Genomic DNA, 21,695 nt, shown 5'->3' with positions numbered 1-21,695 from the left:
CAAAATCAATGGATCGAAAAATTTTGTATCTCTGTCAAAATTTTGGTGTAAAATTTTTGACCAAAGGTAAAAGTAGATTTTCTATGCATAAAAGTTGATCTTTCTATGCATAAAAGTTGATTTTTTATGAGTGTATTGCACTAATTGGACGTTAAGTTTCAAATCAAAATCAAAAAAGTTTTATGAGCTATTTCTTAAATATTTTGGCTTTATAAAATATAATCAACTTTTTCTGACAAACAACAATAATTATTTTTACCAAATATTTACATAAATATTGGTTTAACAATTGACAATTAAGTAAATTAAGTTAATACTAGGATAAAAATTCGTGCAACGCATAGATTTTTAAACACGTTAATATTTTTTAAAAAATTAAGACTAATAAAAAGATTAAATGGATGTGAATTATAAAATAATTACATATATGTATATTGTAATTGGACAAAAAATTAAATATAAGAAAAAAAATAGGTCGTTAACAAAGAGTTATAGGTTTGACACCTATTTATAAACTATAATTTTAGTGCAAAATTATTGGTTTTTAAATCATTGTTATTGATTGATTATAAATATCAGCTTATTTTCTTTATATATTCATTATCAGTTATAAAATAATAAATAGAATTGGAACAATTTTATAATTATTTAATTAAAATAAAGAATTAATATTGAACAGGGGATACAAAATTGATAATTGAAAATGGAATTGTCATATTATTGGCAACCAACACATTGTCTGACTATAAATATCAGTTTATTTGCCTTTCATATTTACTTTGAGTTTCAAAATTATAAAAGACAATGGATTATTTGTGTAGATATTTAGTTGAAATATTATTTCCTTAATTATAGAGTTGCTAATTGTATAAGGATTGCAATGTCAAAATTATCACTCCAATCAAAAAATAACTTGTGTCACAAGCTTCCTAAGCATGCCACATGTTATTATAATCAAAATTGATAGATTGTATGATTTAATTTATATTGCATTTTGCAAAATAGAAAATTCTAATCAACCGTCGTGAATTGTAAATCACCACAAAAGACAAAATAAATACCAATAAAGTAAACAAAATAAAATAAATAAATTAAAGTCCTAAATGCTAAAAGTTATAATTAGGTCATTTAGTATCGATAAGAAATGAAAAATGACGAGATAAAAAGGTTGTGGGTCAATAAATCTCTCACCTCAAAGAGACTTGTACATGAAAACATAAAGGCTAAAATACATCATAGCTTTATAAGTACGATAAAAGCCGGACAATATAAGACCAGATAAGTATAAAGACTAAAACATAAACCAAAGAAATAAAAATCACCTTCCTAAAGACACAAATAATCATAGCAAGGATAAATATGCGACATAAACTATTTTTTAATTGTCCATTTAAGATTACGTATATGAGCCAAAGACTCCCTTTTTCATGTAGGTTAAATCGAATCGAAAATACATTACATATCTTAATATATTAATAAAAAAGTTTAATAAATTAACAAACAACTTGGGACATTGATTCATCCAGATAGAGTTGTAGTCTTGTAGATGTAGAAAATATACTACCAAAATCAAGCCTCTTAATTTGGTGGCTTTATTTTTTAATATTCTCTCTTTCTCGTAGATTGTAAGTATTTTGATTTGATAATTGAATTGGGTTTTTCTTTTCTTTTGTGGGTACCTTTTTTTCAATTATTATTTATTTTATTAACAATTCTTCTTTATTGGAACTCTCACAACATATATACACACAAGCATGTGCCAATTGGGTCATTTTGTTTTTCGGAATTTGTTTTTCTTTTCCTTTTCCTTTCTTTTATTTTATTTTTTGATACTTTTGGTTTTTTTTTATACTTTTGGATCATACTAGTACAAACCGCAAAATAAGTAATTTGGGTATGAGAAATTCATCCTTCTTACATTTAAATTTTAATAAAAAGAAGCTTTAATTAATTTATTTTTTTGGATTTTATAAACAAAAATATAAGCAATGTCATTTTCCCACCCCTTATTCAGAGTGGATTTACACGTCTAATTTATATTTTTCTCTTTTGTTTTTGACTTAGGTCCCCCCAAAAGATTGAATCTTTTGCTGTTCTTTAGTTCTGATGGAAACCCAGAAAAAAGAAAAGTAAAAGAATTTCTTAAGGGTATAATTTTTACTGGGAAGCATCAAGAAAAGCAAGTTCTTCAATAGACGAGACACTAGGGTTTTGGTGATTTTGGATTCTCTAAAGTGGGTTTTGGTGCAAAATTGTTGAGGTTAGTTTCTCTTTCATGGTATAAAGAGGGTTAATTTTTGTCCCCTTTTTGTTTGGTGTAATTATTTTGCTAAAGAAGTGATTTGGTATGCTATTGAGTGCCTTTTGAGCTTGAATTAGTATCTGGGTTGGTTAAATTTTGTGGGTTTAAGTTTTAGTCAAGATGGTTTTTTGATTTGGTTGTGAAAGATATATAAGGGTTTGTTTGATTAAGTCTACTTTGGTTACCAAGCTTATATTTTTGAATGATAAAGTAGTATATGCTAACTGTTTGTGACAACTCTTTGGTGAATTTGATAGTTTTGGGAGTTTAATTTCCTGTGATTCAAAAGCTTTCAATTGGTTGCTATATTTTGCGTTTTGGTTAGCAATGTTTAAACAAATACTCAGTAAGATTCCAAGGAAATCGTCGAAATCATCGGAGACTCGAGAGCATAAAAGTGTTTCTGGTGGTTTGAATGCGTCCAGCAGTGTCAGAAAGAGTGATTTAGGGTCTAATAAGACTAGTAACCAGCATAATCTAGGTGCTAATGGTGCTTCAAATGTGGGGCAAAATCAAGGAAAGAAAGTTCCTAGAACTGTGGAATCAATGGTGAATGGTGTTACCTTAACATCTTATGAAGCACTGCCGAGTTTTAGGGATGTTCCGAGCTCGGAGAAGCAGAGCTTGTTTATGAGAAAGATTCATATGTGCTGTGTTCTATTTGATTTCCACGATCCAACGAAGAATTTGAGAGAGAAAGAGATAAAGAGACAAACATTGTTGGAACTTGTAGATTATATTTCTTCAGCGAATGTGAAGTTTTCGGAAAATGTAATGCAGGAAGTTATAAAAATGGTCTCTGTAAACTTGTTTAGGTCTCTTGCCGCTCAGCCTAGAGAAAACAAAGTTATAGAGGCCTTTGATGTCGAAGAGGAAGAGCCTTTAATGGATGCATCATGGCCTCATTTGCAAATAGTGTATGAGTTCTTGTTGAGATTTGTGGCATCTCCTGAGACTGATGCTAAATTAGCCAAGCGGTATATTGATCATTCCTTTGTGTTGAAGTTGTTAGATCTTTTTGATTCTGAAGATCCTCGTGAAAGAGAATATCTGAAAACGATTCTACATCGGATATATGGGAAATTTATGGTGCATCGCCCCTACATTAGAAAGGCAATTAACAACATATTTTATCAGTTTATTTTCGAGACGGAGAAACATAATGGGATTGCTGAACTTTTGGAGATACTTGGGAGCATCATTAATGGATTTGCTCTGCCATTAAAAGAGGAGCATAAGCTCTTTCTTGTTAGGGCACTCATACCTTTGCATAAACCGAGGTGCTTGCCTATGTATCACCAACAATTATCTTACTGCATCACACAATTTGTTGAGAAAGATTGCAAGCTTGCTGATTCTGTAATTAGAGGGCTATTGAAATATTGGCCTATCACCAATAGTTCTAAGGAAGTGATGTTTTTGAGTGAATTGGAAGAAGTTTTAGAAGCCACACAAATGCCCGAATTCCAGCGATGTTTAGTGCCCTTGTTCACTCAAATTGCCCGTTGCTTGAACAGTTCACATTTTCAGGTATGAAGTCTGGTTTTCTGTTGGGTCTTTTTCGAATTCTCTAGCTGTTTAGCTGAATGTGAACTTTTGCACCCTCTCTTTCTCTATTTGCTTTGTTGTGTCATGAAGTACTTAGGGAGTTGTTCCAATGATTTTTCTTTTAAATTGCCAAATCTTATTTGTTTTGGTCTTATAGTGTATGTGTGCCTTTTTGGTCAAGATGTTTTTGAAACCAGTAGTTTTTGTTATTATTGGATTGAAGATAACTCCATAAATATAACTACACTCCCTGCAGTACCTATAGTGTGAGCCTCTTATAGATGCATTGGGGGTGTCATTGATTTTATTGGAACTTGATTTGGATTTTCGAGAATTGCATCTTACCCTCTTTTGATAGTGCAAAATCAGGCTAGAGCTTGAGCAATTCCAATGATTGTTAACGGTCGCGGTTACAGTTGATTCAATCAATTGATTGGCAATGATTGGCACTGCTCATTAGCAATGATTGGTAGCCGAAAAAGATTGGTACATAGATGTGCCCTTGATTGGTAACAGTTGCAGTGACGGTTGATTGAAAAAGATTGCATCTTACATTCTTTCCCTCTTGTAGAGGCATCGGGGGTATCAATGATTGAAATAAACGGTTTCCGTAACATCCACAAAACAGATTTTGCGGTAAATGCGGATGGTTTTGCAGTTGTCAGTAAGTTCATAATTCTTTAAGAGATAGGGTGATGCGACCTTGTTTGTGCACTAAACCTATCGGCTTCCATTTCTCAAACCTAATATCTTCCAAATAGTACATTAGTCTGTTTGCATGATTACAGAATAGTGCAAACATTTTGTTTTGCTTCTTATTAATTATCCTAATGATCCGACTTTGCTACTACCTGCCAGGAGAAATTGTATCTTGCTAAGTCAAAAGAAAGAGTCTTTGGATAAGTAGGCATTGCCCACATTTGTGATTGATGATTGTTATGCATAGTGGAAATGTTTATGGATTCAATTTATTTTACGGTTTTGAGTTGATTGAAGTTTTTTTATTTTAATTTTTGGGCTTTTGTGGAGGGAGGTGTATGTCTTTCAGGGAGTTCTCAGTTAGAGTGCACTGGTCATTCTCTTTGGCGTCATTGGGGAATGGAGATGCCTTTCGTTTTCAAATTATTTTAGATTCATTTGTATTGTCTTGAAGTTTTGCAGTTTTTGGTTTTCTTTTCTAAAGATAAATTGTAGTAGTACATCTTTGATTTCTAGAACCATTTTGAGATGTACTTCACGAAAAGAGTCGTGATTCAATTAGTTTCCTAGTCGTTCACTTTTGTTGATGGCATCTCAATGTATGATATCTCTTCTTAGAGTCGATGTCGGGATCTTTCTTGCTCAAATTTCAATATTATCTTTTGTGAAAGAATTGATTTGACTTCCCGACTAATGCTAAATGGTGCTTCACTCTGCTGAGCGACACTTTTTCTACTGTTTATATACTGGAGAAGAGAATTGTTTGTTTTCCCTAACCATCGTTTTATTATACTTAAAACTCGAGAAGGGTTGGTAAGTTATATCTTCATATTGTCATTGGTTCTTAATATTCTTTCCGGTGTGGAGTTTCTTTTTAAGATTATTATTTGGTTTAGCTTGTGCTCTGTTAATTTCTTGAAGAAGGATCACATAGAGGCTGAACTAGAGTGCTATAGTTTGCTACTTACTTGACAATTAGGTGACATACCTGTAAAGAGAATAATAGAATTTTGAAGATAAACATAGTTCTCATAGGAGCTTTAAGGAATATTTTCTTCTGGCTGTTATGTTATACTTCCTTTGTCCCTCTAATTTAGTAGACTTTCCATTTTAGTCCGTCCATTTAACTTTGTAACATTTCCTTTTTGGATTGTAGTCTTACCTTCTCTTCTTTAATTTCATTCACAAACTCATTCTCTCTCCATCTCATCCGTATATTTTTTCCATCCATTTGTTTTTTTGTCTTATTCCCCAACTAAAAATTAATATCTTTCCTCAATCCACACGTGTCAATCTCAAAGAGGCTGAGAGAGTATCAACGATAGAGACATAATAAAGGGTCTTAGAGTCCCAAATATTGACGACAAATTGAAATTATTTCTTTTGCCTTGATTTAGTCATGTGTAAAAATGGCCATAAAATGCAACAATTAAAAAAGTGGGAGATTGGGGCTTTGAGGAGGTTGGAAAATGAAGAGTTCGACCGAAGATGACTTTGTCAATGGGAGTGAAGAATGACACAAAGTTTGATTCGCAAAATAGATAGAAATGAATCTAGGAAGAGAACATACGTGGATGATCAACCAAATTGATTTTCTTATTTGTAGATTAATATTAGGTGCAACTTGATAAAGTGTAACCTTTATTACCGTCGATCTCCCACATTGGTTCATTTTCGTTTATGTAGTAGATCCCATATTATGGGACTAAAGCTTCGTCATCGTTGTGTTGTATTAACCAAAGCTAGTTTCTCAGGCTGACCAATTCTTCCTTTGAGCTTTGTGGATAAAATCATGAATAATGATTATATCTTAGAGTTTGCTATTTTTCTTGTGTTCATGGACCTACTGTACACATGGATATCGCCATCAACCTGTAAACTTTATAATACACCCATGGGCTTAATTTATGATTTTTCATCCTAATTATTAGGACAGCGTAAAGCCTGTTGCACCCTGTTTCCAATTAATGTTTGCAGCACTTTTATGGAGAAAAAAAAGGAAAAGTGAAAAATAAGGAGACAAAAAGGTGTGGACAGTTGTGTGTACTATGTTGGACAAATAGGAATATAGTGAATGTGTAAACATCAACTGAAATTGGAAACAAATTAAAGCAAAAAGTGTGAACATCAATTGGAAATGATAATATCAATGTACATTGAGATACTTGTACTAATTTTTGCTAATGATAAACATGGAAATTCAAATATTTTGAGCGCAGTTTGATACTATAACCAATCTTTGTATCACTAGGCCAACTGAAGCTTTGTTTTGAGAATGTTGATTGCAGTGATGGCGTCAGTTTTTAGATTGTTTTAGTTCTTGTCATATATAAAATGGGTCTTGGGTTCATTTTTTTTTTGAAGCCTATTCTGGTTTTTTTCTCTTTTGGAAGCTCCGGTATCCTTATTTGGCACTATATTGCATTATGTCAGCTCCTCTAGGGTGGAGCTGTGGTGGTTTTGGGTGGTGAGGTTTTTGATGCAGTATTGCCTGATTGATTCATTCAACAGTGCATTTTGGAAAAGAAATCTGGTTTTGCGGAACGGGCTTGAAAAGTCTTCTTTGACTAAATTATTTAATGGAGATTCCTTTTATTGTTCTTTGGTCTTTCTTTTTTCGCTTTTTTTTGGGGGGTGGAACTCATAGGTGCTTTGTGAACAATACTACGGTCATTTTGACCATTTTTTCCCTTGTTGCTTTGCCTCTTGGGACCGATATTAAATGATGTGCATGTTGCTTGATGGAGTGCAACATTTAGCTAATCACTCATATTTTAGTTATCGGGCATGTTTGACCATGTCTTACTCTATTTTCTTGGCTACTTTATGGAGAATAGATTTTGAAATATTCTTTAAATCATGTGCAATTCTTATATATGTGAAGTTACAGATGATGTTTCGTACAAGGCAAACTAAAAACAACCTTTTTTTTTATCTCTAAACAAGGGGAAATGTTGCGTACATTCGACCCCTCAAACCCCATGGTGAGAGCCCATCCCATTTAAAGGCACAGGTGTGCTGAGTAGAATTTAGAATCTATGTTCAGAATGAGTAATTATCCCTCTAACCCAGTCTGCAAATTCATCCTGACTTCTGAGCATCAATAAGTTTTGGAAGCTGCATGATGCATCACTGCTCCCGTAAGCAGAAAGGGGCTCTGATTTTTGTGGATTAGTTGTTAAAAAATCTATACTTCTTTAGTTTCAGTCTTTGAAATTGTAATGGACTAAAGTAAAATGGTTCACAAAATCATTTGCACTTCTTATTTATGTGAAGTTGCACATGATGTTTGCTAATAAGGGTCAATCAGAAATTAATCTCGTTGTTAGTTTTATCATGAATAAGGATAAGGTTACGTACATCCGACCCTCCTAAATCCCATTCTACGCAGGAGCCACTCAATTGCATTGGAGTAATGGAATGTAGTTGTTAAAGTTCGAGTTGTATAAATAGTCAAATTTCCGTGTCTATGAAAACTAGTTTATTGAGGCTTCAGCTCACTAGAGGCAAAGCAGTGTGCTTCATTGCGGGAATTCTGGTTTGAAATTCATTGATCTAATTCCTGGCATACTTAACATAATGAAAATTGTTGGATTCACGTTCTGCTTTTTCTTGGATAGATCTTTTGTTCCCGTAATTTTTTCTTGTACTACAGTATTTTCGATGTCATGTCCCAGAGAGTTGGAGCTGTTCACTGAATACGTTTTGTTTAATTGTAATCGGTTTTGCAGAGTCGTATTACCTTTGATATCCCTTTCTTTTCTGTATTTCTCTCCAGGTTGCAGAACGGGCACTTTTCCTGTGGAACAACGATCACATTGAGAACCTGATCAAACAAAACTGCAAAGTTATCTTACCCATCGTCTTCCCTGCGCTGGAGAAGAATACGCGAAATCACTGGAATCAGGCCGTTCATAGCTTAACCCTCAACGTTCGAAAAATTTTCTCAGACCTCGATCCCGATCTCTTTGAGGAGTGTTTGAAAAAGTTTCAGGAAAACGAATCAAAGGAAGCAGAAATGAACGCTAAACGTGAAGCAACATGGAAAAGGTTAGAAGAAATTGCTGCCGAAAAAGCAAAAAGTACCGAACCAGTCCTGATCCCCCTCATCTTACCTACTCGTACGACTTCTGGTTCCAGTATTTGATCCACGCAAAAACGAGTCCTTTTTTAAAGTTTGCATAAGTGGTCTCAATTTTTTCCGACGCCAACTGAATCAACTGATGAAATATAATAGAATCCGGGGGGTTAGAGTGCCGATGTTCATTGATTTATTTTTTTAGTACCCTCGTTTATTTGTGGCGAAAAGTCGAGACTCAAGAGGAAAGGGAAAGAAAATTCGAGTTTAGCCAATGTTTGTAGCTCTTATGTTATGGTTTCTGAAACTCTACAGTTAGATTTACTTAGGACTAAAAAAGTATGGGTAGATACTAATTGAACAGAGGAAGGGAATGGCATAAGATTAGAATTTTGTGGAATTTGGCAGCAGTTGAAGATTGTACAGTACAGTTGTGATATTATTCCTTGTTTGGCTTTATATAATTATTATGCCTGCTTTCAGAGTTGTGTTTTGTTTGTGTGGTTGGAGAATTTTAAATGCAACCAAACATTTCTCAACAATTGATTTTCCAAAAGAGACTATTAAGGTGGAGAATGTTGTATAGTTCATTCAGGTCGATATCAGGTTAAGTGTTTCGATTGGTTTATAATTGGGTATTCTGTCTATGTTTATTTTTAAATAATTGTAAATGTATTTTGAAGTTGGGTAAAATTGGGTTCAATTAGAATGTAAGGGTACATATCGGATCATTATATTTGTTTTGAACACTTATAATTATAGTGTAATTGTACTTCTTTTCTTTTTCTTTTCATCATATATACTAATGACTAATGAGCATTGGAGTACGCTAGCCTAAAAGTGGATTAACCCTATTATTTGTATGGACCTATATCTTCTAGGATAGCCAACTATTTTAGTATATATTTTCTCTGAGTTTGTATCATATAATTTAAAAAATTCTTATATTTGTGAATTATATGGTACTTTTTCATAGAGAGCTCACATTTGTGAGTTATGTGGTGTTTTCTCATAGAGATAGAGGCACTATTCATTTGTCAAAAAGACTTCAAGAGTAGTTTATCATTGTTGTGAACCTATAAAAACTTTAGATTTTGGATAATTTGTACAAGTTCTTTGCGTATGATAATTAGTAATAGGCAAATCAATCTTTTCGTTCTTTTAAATTAGTTACAATTCATACTTTTATTTGTATAATTTAGAAAGGACAAAGAGATATAAATTAGTAATAGGCAAGTCTTGTAAAAGACCGTCTCATCATAAGACGAGTTCGTATAAATATCAAAAACAGTAAATTCAAGAAAAATGAATTTTTAAGTGTCAATTACTTTATAACTGTTGGTTTGACCTCAAAAGTAATTCAGTTTTGAGAATAAGTTGACATTTCTCTTTTATAATTATGATAGAAATTTGATTCAACCCACTTATGAAAATCATTATTCACCAAATCTATTTTATACATAGATGTCTTATTGGGAATAAAAGTAAAAATGTGATATTAATGCTTTCTCCAATCTTAATTAATTGAACAAATTACCAAAGTTGAGTTTAAAATTTGAATTAGATAATTAAGTTTTTTCTCAATTAAATTATATATCACTTCATTTAAATAATACATTGAGTTTGATTGTGGCTTACACTCAACTATGTAGTAAAAAAATTGAAATCAAATTAATGAAATTTCAATATATGATATCTCATGTGTCATTTTTTTTCTATTGGTGAGGGAGAAAAAGAAATAAAAATGGGCATTTGGAAGTTGGAATCTTTTTGAAATATTCGGAAGTTGGAATCTTTTTGAAATATTTGGAAGTTGGAAGTTGGAAGTTGGAAGTTGGAACTTTGGATTAGAGTAATGTATTTGTACATATAATCCATACTGTCTTCCTCTTTTTATTTTAGGAAAATCCCAATTTCGACAAAATTTTAAATAAAATTACCCTGCGTTTAATCTGTTGGATCATCTTAGTTTTAGTGTTTCAGTAAGTTGCTTCAAAATTCCCATTTCTTGTCTTTCTCTAAATTTCAATTGTTTTGTTCTTCTTCCTCAATTTATATTTTTGTGGGATTATTCTTTTTCCAAAATAACCTGACAGAGATGTTAACTTTAATTTTCAGATCATACCCAGATCTTATATTTTACTTCACCACCAGACTGTGTAACAAGGTAAATATTTTAAATGTAATTTTGCATTTGATTATTTTTTGTGGAATGACAATTTTTAGCGGTTTGTGGGGATTCTGTTGATCAAGAGATTTGATTTTTCCTACTTTATTGGAAGGTGCATTTATATTTTATCTGGGGCTTCATTTAGAGTTCAAAAAGATTGTATAATTAATACTCATTCATCATCAATTATGTGAAAATTGAGAAGAAAAAAATGCCAATTAGAATTGATTGAAGATTGCATATGATGTCATAGGGAAATGGGTTTTAATTCTAGGTATTTGAATGATGTTTATATTGATGGGTTTTGTGTTATATTTATGATTAACATTCCTGTAATATTGATATTTTCTGGGTTCTTTCTTTTTTGGTGGAATCTAATTTTTATATGAAAAGGTCTTTGAAAGAGTTGTGTTTTTGTTCATCAGTCCAAGGGGAAGCTTTCAAATTCTGTACAGATGAGCAATTCTGGAGTTTGGATTTTCTTATTTGATTGAATTGTGTAAGATTTTCTTGGGGAACCCTTTAGGATAAGAGGAACATTCTTATAGTTCATATATATCTGCAAAGATATGATAAAGCAGATATTAGGCAAGCTTCCAAAGAAGCCATCTAAATCGGCTGACGCCTGCGATGGGTTATCTTCAAATGTTTTAGGTAGCACTAGGACTAGTGATTATGCTGGCTATGAATCAGGAAATGGGAAAGATGTGCCAAACCTAAGTGTAAATCCAACTTTACATTCAGATTTGGGTCATGGGATTAACTTTATGCAGGACTTGATTTTGAGTCAGTTTGAGGTATTGCCTAATTTTAGGGATTTTCCAACCTCTGAGAAGCAGAACTGTTATTCATAAAAAAAATTCACTTGTGTTGTCATGCTTTTGATTTCACTGATCCCACAAAGAACCCGAAAGAAAAGGAGATTAAAAGACAGACATTACTCGAGCTTGTAGATTATGTTAGCTCGGTTAATGGAAAATTTACGAAAAATGCAATGCAAGAACTCGTTAAGATGGTGTATTTGGCTTTAGAGGGTTATGATTTGGAAGAGGAGGAGCCTTCAATGGATCCTGCATGGCCTCACTTGCAAATTGTTTATGAACTGTTCTTAAGGTTTGTAGCATCACCCCAGACAGATGCAAAGCTGGCCAAAAGGTACATTGATCATGGTTTTATTCTCAAATTGTTAGATTTGTTTGATTCTGAGGATCCGAGAGGGAGGGAGTATTTGAAAGCAATTCTTCATCGTATCTACGGAAAGGTTGTGGTGCATCGTCCGTTTATTAGGAAATCAATAAACAACACTTTTTATCGTTTTATTTTCGAGACCCAGAAGTTTAATGGGGTTGCCGAGCTTTTAGAAGTTTTGGGTAGTATCATTAATGGGTTTGCTTTACCTTAAAGGATGAGCATAAGTCGTTTCTTGTTCGTGTCCTTATTCCGCTCTACAAACCAAAGTGCTTGCCGATGTACCACCAACAGTTATCTTATTGCATCATTCAGTTTGTGGAGAAAGACACCAAGCTTGCGGATACTGTAATTAGGGGTTTATTAATGTACTAGCCGATTACCAGCAGTTCAAAGGAAGTTATGTTTCTCAATGTGCTGGAGGAGGTTTTGGAAGGAACCCAGATGCCTGAATTCCACCGTTGTACAGTGTCTTTGTTTCAGTGTATTGCTCATTGCCTGAGCAGCTCCCACTTTCAGGTCATTTCTAGTTCTCAATATTTTTCCTATTGCTGCTCGTCCATTTTTGGTTTAATATTTGATCATAGAAACTCGGAACTAGAACCTATCCGCCCTTCCTTGTTTTGAAAACTTCGTCCCTAAACAACTAACTATTTGCATTCCACAACACCAACTGAAGTTTAAGGCTTGAAGGTGATATTATATTTAAGATTTTTGGGTGATTGAAATACTTATACATTTTTCTAAAACAACACTTCGTATACGTTGTCGCTGTTCCATGTACTTAGTCAGTAGCGTTCCGCACATAGTTGCAACTTGCATGGAACGTGGAATGTAGCCACGTTCCGCGATTCGTGAACGTTTGTCTCCAATCACCACGAAACGCGATCTAAATCACTCCAGGTAACATCCCAGTGTAGTAGACCTTTTATAGGGTATTTCCGCATTCATTTACAAATTAAAGAAAACTAAAAATTTTCAACTTAAAAACAATTTCTTGAAGCAAAAGATCATTTCAATTTAATTTTGTTTTCGAATATACTTTTTATGCATAATTTATTTAGTACCCAATCGTTTCCGAATCAATTTAGGTCGCGTTCCTTGTTCTCGTTCCCGTTCACCATTCCAAATCGAATGTCGTTCCAGGTCGCATTCTTATACCCTGTTTTGTATCATATCCTGTTTGGTGTAGCATTGATCTGGTGCCCATTGCTGGATATTTAGCGTGTAAATTTCTACTTGATGCATTCTATGTAGTAGAGTTAGATTGCATACAATCTCCTTCTCACATCTAGATCAAATTTGTGTTTATTTTGATAGGTGGCAGAGCGAGCTTTGTACCTATGGAGTAGTGATCATGTTGAAAGTTTGATTAAGCAGAATCGGAAAATTATACTTCCAATCATCTTCCCTGCACTGGAAAAAGTTTGTCGGACCCACTGGAATCAAGCTGTTCAAACAATGACTCAGAATGTGAGGAAGATTTTTTCTGATGCAGATCCTGATCTATTTGAAGAGTGTGTGCAAAAGTTCATGGTAGATGAAGTTAAAGAGAAAGAACGAAAAGAAAATCAAGAAGCCTTATGGAGACGGTTAGAACAGATCATTATAAGCGAATCTAAAACTACTGAAATGCCTTTAGCTCCTCAAACCATAGCTACTCAAACCAATGTAACATGATTCGCTTCTTGAAGTCGTGATTTGCTCAAATTTGCCCAAGAATACCCCAAACCCAAACATAATTCGCTTTTTTCGATTCGTGACTCGAGAGGAGATCAGCGAATCATGTGTCACTGGCTCAAACAGTTGAAAGCTAGAATTTAAGACATATTGGCTTGTGGGTCACTTATTCATGATGAGGATCTTGCTTTATATGGTTATTTCCTGTCATAAAAATGCTAGATCAATGCCAATTCCCTCCTTCCAATTTTTCTAGTGTGATTGTGGGGGAAGAATTCCCCATATTCCGTGCTCGATGAGGCTATACGCAGAAGTATAATGGAGAAATATCGACGAGCTTTTCTGATGGTCCTATTGACCGGTCGTTACCGTGTTATACGCATATGAGCTTAAGAATTCAGATTCTAAGGTATTTGCTCTGTGGGGGTTGCATTATCTTTAATTATTATGTGCTAAACTGCTAATTGAGTTTACTTTACCTCCTAATTTATGCAGTATACATATGTGTATCTTCTTGACTATTCTTAGAATGATCCCATCATTGGTTTGATTTTCGGCTTTTAAATCATGTGTAAGTTTTAGAACTTGCAAAATGTATTATTCATGGGGATTTTATTTGACTTTTTTATAAGAATTATATTGCTCTCACCATCTACTCTCATTAGTTAATTGTGTAAAATTTTTATTTTTCAGTCATTACTCTACTGAAACATGTTGTGTATTGCTATTAGTTAGGATGTTTGATGTTCAGTCTAAAACTTCGGATATTTTAGGATCAAGTTTAACTGCTCTCTCGTTTTGTGGAGACCGGGATCCTTACGATTATGTGCAATGGCTCATTGAATAAGGTGCGCTTCTTATTTACATGAAGTTGCTGATGATGTTCGCTATCAAGGGTCAATTGAAATTAATCTCTTTGTTATAACTAACAAGGATGAAGTTGCGTACATCCGACATTCTTCAACCTGTCTAGGTGGGAGCCATTTAATGGAATTAAGGTAATGAAATGTTGTCATTGACCCGTGAACTTGTTGAGATTAGTAAAGAAGCACAAATCAGTGTTCAATAGCATGGACTAAGGAACGATTGAGCCAAATGACCTAATTGGTGTGTAGGCGTGAAGTGTAGTATAGTGGTATATGCTGCCTCTTAGAACTGAGAACAGTTGATATGTTACATTACCATCCTCCGCCCCTAGCCCGTTTTTTTTAATTTGGCTTCTGTCGTCCGAGCACCAGTCAGAAAACAATGCTTTTGGTTCTGTTGAAGCACAAATCAATATCAAGTTTGTAGGCGCCACGCTGGTGGAAAGTCATTTGGTCGGGTTTTGCAGTCTTTAGGCCCTATTTTGTTCGATCGTCTATGTTGTAGTAATAATAGAAACCGTTATATGCAGCCGCGAAGGGTGAGTATGAGAAAGTTTGAATTAGAAAGTTTAAGACTTACACATTATTTATTTTGGTAATTGGAAACACAGAGCATAGCGATAAACTGATGCGGGATTGTTTAGTGCATGGTTTGAGTTAGAATTGAGCTTGGTTTAGGATTGATCGAGTTCAACATCAATACCACATAACCTTAAACCGGCTTGATTTTTACGTCGATTCAAGGTTGATTGAGAGCTAAATTGCAGAATGACCAGTTGTAGTTATGGCATTATAGTTGTTCAACCAGGATCACATTATGAAATACTTTAAGATTCTAGTCATGTGAACTTTAAGATGAAAGACATATGACACCCTCAATTTTATTTTTATTCTATAAAGCTACATAATTATGCAACTTTTTACTTTATGGATGAGTTGCACCTTGATGGTAATGCTCAATGAATTTTTGAAAAAGCTGAGCAAAAAAAAAAAAAATGAATTGAATAAACGAAAAATCAAACTAATTCAAAAACTGAGCGTGAAACTCCCAGACGTAAGGTTTGGGACTGTTCGCAGTTAGTAACTGCGAACAGGTCAAAAAAGACAAAATAGCTATTTTGTCTTTTTGCTGTTCGCAGTTACTAACTGCGAACAGCTATTTTGCTTTTTTGACCTGTTCGCAGTTAGTAACTGCGAACAGCCCCAAACCTTAGGTCTGGGAGTTTCACGCTCAGTTTTTGAAATAGTTTGATTTTCGGTTATTCAATTCAGTTTTTTTTTCGCTCAGCTTTTTCAAAAATTCAATGCTCAATCTCATATTAAAAGTTTATATTCGTATAATTTGTATTAATTGGACTATTAAATTATGTATGGGGCGCTTCTCAAAGTAAAACCGTCTCATAAAACTATTTGTGAATAATATTTGGAACTGCAAATTGAGTAAAATGAAACAAGTATGTTCAAGACAAACAAGACTTTGCTAAATGAAACTTTCTCTGTTTTATAATGAATATTCTTAGAAATTCAAAAAAAAAAAAGTATATTGAGAAATCTCGTGTGTATGAGTACTAGTGAGATATATATGTTTATTAGGAAAAATTTGAAGACCATAAGCATTAAAAAATATAAAAAAAATGTTAGTGGAAAATTTATAGTGGTTAATGACTATAAAAGTATTTAAATATTTAAATAAATTAATTGAGGAATAGATCATAAAATTAAAGATGTTGTAAATAAAAATCAATAAGATTAATTTAGATTAATTAAGGTGATTTAAATAGTGGAAGAATGTTAAGAACTACTCATTTCAGTAATTAGAATAAAAGTGTAATGGATTAATTTGGAATATAAGATAAGATAAAAAAATAAGCCAATGAAAAAAATACATAGATGAGATAATGTTAGGGAATAGTTTGTGACGAGAATAAAAGTTATAATCAAAGCCAAAAATAAAAATAAATTGAAGTATAGATAATTAAAGGTGAATGTTGAGTAAATATATAAAGGGAAAATATCAAAAAGTGCCTAATAAAATTTTTTTTTCCAAAACATACCTAATAAAAAATTTTCTTTTCAAAAGAGTACCAAGTAACAGCTGGGGTTAAGTTTTCTGTTATCTTTTTTGTCCATATTTAAAAAGTACCTAATAAAATTTTTCTTTTCAAAAGAGTACTAATAAAATTTTTTCTTTTCAAAAAAGTACCAAGAACACAATATAATTATCCAATATAAACACAACATCATATATAACTCTTAAAACGTTCTTACCAACATGTAAAAACCTATACTGTAATACCCCAGATTTAGCTTTAAAAATGATTGATAGACTACTCATATAAATAAGGTGCATCTTCTTTTCTAGGGAGCCTATTTGTTAAGAACTCCACAGTTAAGCGTGCTTGGTGGAGAGCAATCTTAGGATGGGTGACCTGCTGGGAAGTTTTCCCGGGTGCGCACGAGTGAGGCCAAAGTGCGCTGGAAAGACTTGTGTTGGTTTGTGAGGCTAATCTAAAGTCTCCAAGAGTAGTCACCAGCGGTCCGAGGGGCCGGGATGTTACAAAATGGTATCAGAGCAACCCTGCGACTGTGGCTGATAGTGTTCAGTGCACCTAGCGGGGGGAAAGATCCTGAAATTACGGTCCAACGAGGACGTTGTATTCTTAAGTGGGGGTGAGTGTAATACCCCAGATTTAGCTTTAAAAAGGATTGATAGACTACTCATATAAACAAGGTGCATCTTCTTTTCTAGGGAGCCCATTTGCTAAGAACTCCACAGTTAAGCGTGCTTGGTGGAGAGCAATCATAGGATGGGTGACCTCCTGGGAAGTTTTCCCGGGTGCGCACGAGTGAGGCCAAAGTGCGCTGGAAAGACTTGTGTTAGTTTGTGAGGCTAATCTAAAGTCTCCAAGAGTAGTCATCAGCGGTCCGAGTGGCCGGGGTGTTACATATACTCCAATATTTCATGGAATGCCTGGTCACAGACATTGACCAACTTCTCAATTGGATAAGCCTCTTCCTCCACCTTTTAGTAATATGCCAGGAAGACCTAAAAAAAACAAGTGAAAGCCCAAGTTTGATGAGGATAAAGATGGAAAGAAGAAGAATAAGAATTTTGTTGAAAGAGACTTCAAGTAAAGCAAGTGTGGGAACTGTGAAGGGCTTGGCCATTACAAGAAGACTTTATTATGAACTCTTTTGAAAAGAAAAATTTTATTAGGTATTCTTTTCATAGATGGGCAAAAAAGATAACGGAAAACTTAAATCCAGCCGCTACTTGGTACTCTTTTGAAAAGAAAATTTTTTATTAGGTATGTTTTGGAAAGAAAAAATTTATTAGGTATTTTTTTAAAAAGAAAAATTTTATTAGGTACTTTTTAACGCTTTTTCATATATAAATGACAAAGCTAATTATAGTGGAAAAAAGGGGTGAATTGCAAGCACTTTAATAAAATTTTCAATTTTGAAGCCACTAGATTTAAAATTATGTAAAGGAATGTGATATCCACTAGACTATTATTTTAGAAATCAAATAAATTAGTGTTTGTAAACGAACATCCCCCACTCCCACTCATCAATTTGTTGATTTTTATCTGTCTTTTTCAAACTAGCAAGTAGTAGTAAGTAGCATGATAGACGGCAACCACTTAATTTTCAAATTTCTTAGACCCACCGCAATACTCTCTTTGTCCCGGTAAAATAGCAATAATACATAATTATATAATTAAACGTGAAAGAAAATAAAAAAATATATATAAATAAGAATTATATTAAATAATAAGAACATAAAATAGAAAGTACAATCAGAACAGAATAAAAATATTGACAAATTTATATTACTAATAGAAAAAGGTTAAATTTACTTGCCCCTATCTACGCCTTTCAATTATTCAATTCAATTTACCCAAGTTTTCAAAGAATTTATACCAAGGAGCATGGGTCTAGTAGTCTATAATGGACTTGTAAAAACACCTACAAAACTACTTTCTATGTCCTTATTTTAGATTTAGTATAAAATATATAAAAACGAAAAGGAAAATTGAGTTGAAAAATAAGATAAAAAACAAGTAAAAAATAAAAATGAGCAATTAAAATGAAGAAAGAATATAAATTTTTAAACGTGAGTATAAAAAGGAAAATATGATTATTGTCAAACAGCAAATCAAAAGGGTAGAGAGTAGTTTTATTAACTTTGGTAAAATAGTACTTTTTGTCCCTCTCAATAAGAGTTTGACACAGTTTTTTTTATTATGATCCTCACTTTTAATTTTGAATCATTTCAAATTTATGTGTTCCATTTAATTTCGTCTAGAGATTTCAATTGATTTAAATTTTGACTTTTATAGGAGTTTTCTCAAGTTGAAAGTCTCTCTAAGTGTAACCTTTAGATATTCTAATTTATAATTTATAAGCGAGATAAACTAGATAGGAGTTTAGAAGGATAATGAAACAATTAAAAGGTACCTAGAAAGCTATACCCGACCAAACAATGCATGTGAACATAAAAGCTAGTCCATCACTCAACCACATTTTTTCAAAAGAAAATCATCACCAACCAAACAATCCTTGCAAATAAAATGAAAAGACGTGGCAGCTAATGAATAATTGAAAAGCACTAGAAAAAATCTCCAAGTCCAAAATTTCACATGCCAACACCAGAAGGATACATAGTACATAGCATCACTGGGAATCAAAACTGTATAACTCAACTTTACAATGCCAAGGAAGAAAATCGTTACATTTTCTGAGCTGCATAACATGTAACTAAACTATATTACATTCAACAATTCCTACTAAACAACCAAGATTAGGGAATTAATGTCAATAACAAACTGCGAAATGGATGGAACAAAGGAATGTTGTTAAGTAGAAGAAAAAAAGAATGATTAGACCATAAACTAAAAACAATTTCTATTCATTCTAATTCTAATGCCAAATATTTCCTGATTGAATCTAAGAATTTGGCCTATCAAACTCATTTGATTTCTAGTTCTTCCTTCCAATGAAAGAAACAAATTATATGATCAAATCAGCCATCTAAATCTCATTACATAGCAAAGGCCTTCTTAATCTAACTCTTTTTTCTACTCTGTGCTAAAAAACCCGAATACAGAACCGAAAAATGCAAAGCAACCAGTGATCATGAAACTAAACTAGGAACTCTAACCAGCATTGGCTGGGTTTAGCCTAGAGCCATTGTTCGTCTTCTTCTTCCACATCTCAACAATCTTCCGGTGGGAATTCGAATGAATCTCTGGGGAGAATGTTGGGCTGCTAGCAGGGCGGTACTCCTCACATAAACGGCCTGATTTGTACCGCACCCCACACGCATTGCAGAGTGTCTTAGGCCCTTTAGGGCCAGCTCGCCATTGTGGGGTCTTCTCCGCCCCACAATGCAAGCACTTGCGTCCAATAACAGAGCTGAATTTCGCAGCTCCGGGTTTTTTAACAACCTTATCATGAACCGGCCAGTGCTGAAACTGTGGTCCTAACATATCCCTTCTTTTCCTTCCATGTTTCGACCTTGCTTTGCCCGGAACTTTAAAATTACATGGGAAATTAATCATCATCATATTTCCATTGTTGAAGCTCCTCCCATGGCTAACATTTCCATTAAACCCACCACTGCAGTTTTCGAGCACGGAAATCGGGCTCAAATGACTAGTACTATTACTATTAGTACTATTACTAATACTAATACCATTATAATTGTCGGTAATAGTACTTGGCATAAAGTCGACTAATGATTCCACCATTGGAAATGTATCCTTGTTTGATATCCACTCCAATTCTTCTTCCTCCACAAATTCCTGTTGAAGAAACCCAAAAGTTTTCAACATCAAAAAATCCATTCCTTTCCCTCTTCGATAATAACTCCAAATTCAAACACTAACTTAAAATTTCCCTGAGAGATTAATTAATTTTTGAAAGAAATGAACTCTAAAATTGAAAATGAAATGCTTATACTAAACTCTAAAGAGTAAAGTTTTTTTTTATGTAATAGAGTAAAGATGATAATGATACCCAACCAAATAATGCAACTTTCAAATAAAGCAAAATGGGTTAGGTTGTTGGGTTGGGTTTTCGGGTCGGGCTGGATCTATAACTTTAAAATTAATTATTATAATAAATTAATTAATGTAAAATAAACATTATTAGAGAGAGTGAGACATATGACACGTGAAATCACGTGCATGACTAGACTAGATGGGGTCGTTAAGGTAGGGCGCGTCTATAATTAAAAAAGGTGGGGACCACCGCACTGGAAAATTGCTCAACATTAATTGGTGCACGCCTGTCATGTGACAACGAAAATGTGGCCCCACCCTTGGCCCTTAATAATAATAATAATAATAAATCAAGAAAATACTATAGAAATACTACCTCCATGGCTCCATCCCAATAATACATTTTACTCTGAATTTGCACGATTTGTTTTCACTTAAAAACAAATTTATGTAGAGTATTTATATTGATGAATTATTATTAATAATATAAATTACTTAGAAAATAAAATCATTCGATGTCCTTGAATCGATAAAATATTTTTAAAAATATAATTTAATACATTTACAAAAAAAAAATTTGAAAAAGAAAAGAAATATAAGGAAAAAACATAACATAGGGAACGAGGTAGCAATTAAAGAAATGACTCAGTGAGTCAACGCACAACTCGTCCGAGTTAACAAAACCTAACCTACTGAAATGATAGAGAGAGAGAGAGAGAAAGAGGAGAGTATACCGGAAAAGAGTGGGAGCGGAGGAGGGAGAAGGTGCGGTGATGATTGGTAGAAGTTTGAGGAGTTTCATCGTCGTCTTCTTCGGAGAAATCGAGGAAATCCTCCATTAAAGCAGCTGTGTTGAGGGACTCCATTAATGGTGCGACGAAAAAAACTGGAAGGGGAATGGAGGAAAGAGGAGAGAGAAAGAAAGGAGTTTATGTATGTTGAAGTTTGGAAGAGACGGAGGGTTTTTGGGTGGGAAATGCCCAAATGGAGATAGGAATGAAGGGATGTTATTTTTCTTTTTATCTTTATGATTTTTTAACTAATTTTTGGTGATACTCTCGACATTAATTGTCTTATTTGTTGCCATTTCTAGCCGCTTAATAATACAAACAATTTAAGAAATTAAGAACCATGGTGACTGCTTTACCTACTTTCATCC

At 33.5% G+C, this 21,695-nt stretch overlaps 2 protein-coding genes and 1 pseudogene across 2 annotated transcripts; 2 read left to right on the top strand and 1 right to left on the bottom strand.

The window, feature by feature from the left end:
- The first annotated feature begins 1,758 nt into the window (after positions 1 to 1,758).
- On the top strand, positions 1,759 to 9,473 carry LOC130820706 (serine/threonine protein phosphatase 2A 57 kDa regulatory subunit B' theta isoform-like). The gene is made up of 3 exons (XM_057686183.1): positions 1,759 to 1,894; positions 2,065 to 3,832; positions 8,328 to 9,473. Exons 2-3 carry the CDS (start codon positions 2,630 to 2,632, stop codon positions 8,694 to 8,696), a joined length of 1,572 nt encoding a protein of 523 aa, XP_057542166.1. The 5' UTR covers positions 1,759 to 1,894; positions 2,065 to 2,629; the 3' UTR covers positions 8,697 to 9,473.
- Positions 9,474 to 10,366: 893 nt separating this feature from the next.
- LOC130821203 (serine/threonine protein phosphatase 2A 57 kDa regulatory subunit B' theta isoform-like) lies at positions 10,367 to 14,316 on the top strand (annotated as a pseudogene).
- A 4,837-nt stretch (positions 14,317 to 19,153) lies between these two features.
- Positions 19,154 to 21,695, bottom strand: LOC130821227 (GATA transcription factor 1-like). The gene is made up of 2 exons (XM_057686905.1): positions 21,271 to 21,695; positions 19,154 to 20,338 (listed from the first exon to the last, which is right to left on the bottom strand). The coding sequence occupies exons 1-2, from the start codon at positions 21,400 to 21,402 to the stop codon at positions 19,691 to 19,693; spliced, it is 780 nt and encodes a 259-aa protein (XP_057542888.1). The 5' UTR covers positions 21,403 to 21,695; the 3' UTR covers positions 19,154 to 19,690.

Source organism: Amaranthus tricolor, chromosome 8 (genome assembly GCF_026212465.1).
Source record: "Amaranthus tricolor cultivar Red isolate AtriRed21 chromosome 8, ASM2621246v1, whole genome shotgun sequence".
NCBI classification, from domain to species: Eukaryota; Viridiplantae; Streptophyta; class Magnoliopsida; order Caryophyllales; family Amaranthaceae; genus Amaranthus; species Amaranthus tricolor.
The sequence above is the reverse complement of the archived record's forward strand: the minus strand, read 5'-3'. Positions and strand labels throughout refer to the sequence as shown.

What these genes read in the sequence shown, in the direction of transcription:
- LOC130821227 (XM_057686905.1), bottom strand. Translation starts at nt 21,402, where the DNA reads ATGGAGTCCCTCAACACAGCTGCTTTAATGGAGGATTTCCTCGATTTC. An exon ending in TCCGCTCCCACTCTTTTCCG is followed by an intron (nt 20,339 to 21,270) that starts GTATACTCTCCT and finishes TTTCTTCAACAG; the next exon opens with GAATTTGTGGAGGAAGAAGA.
- LOC130820706 (XM_057686183.1), top strand. Translation starts at nt 2,630, where the DNA reads ATGTTTAAACAAATACTCAGTAAGATTCCAAGGAAATCGTCGAAATCA. An exon ending in TGAACAGTTCACATTTTCAG is followed by an intron (nt 3,833 to 8,327) that starts GTATGAAGTCTG and finishes ATTTCTCTCCAG; the next exon opens with GTTGCAGAACGGGCACTTTT.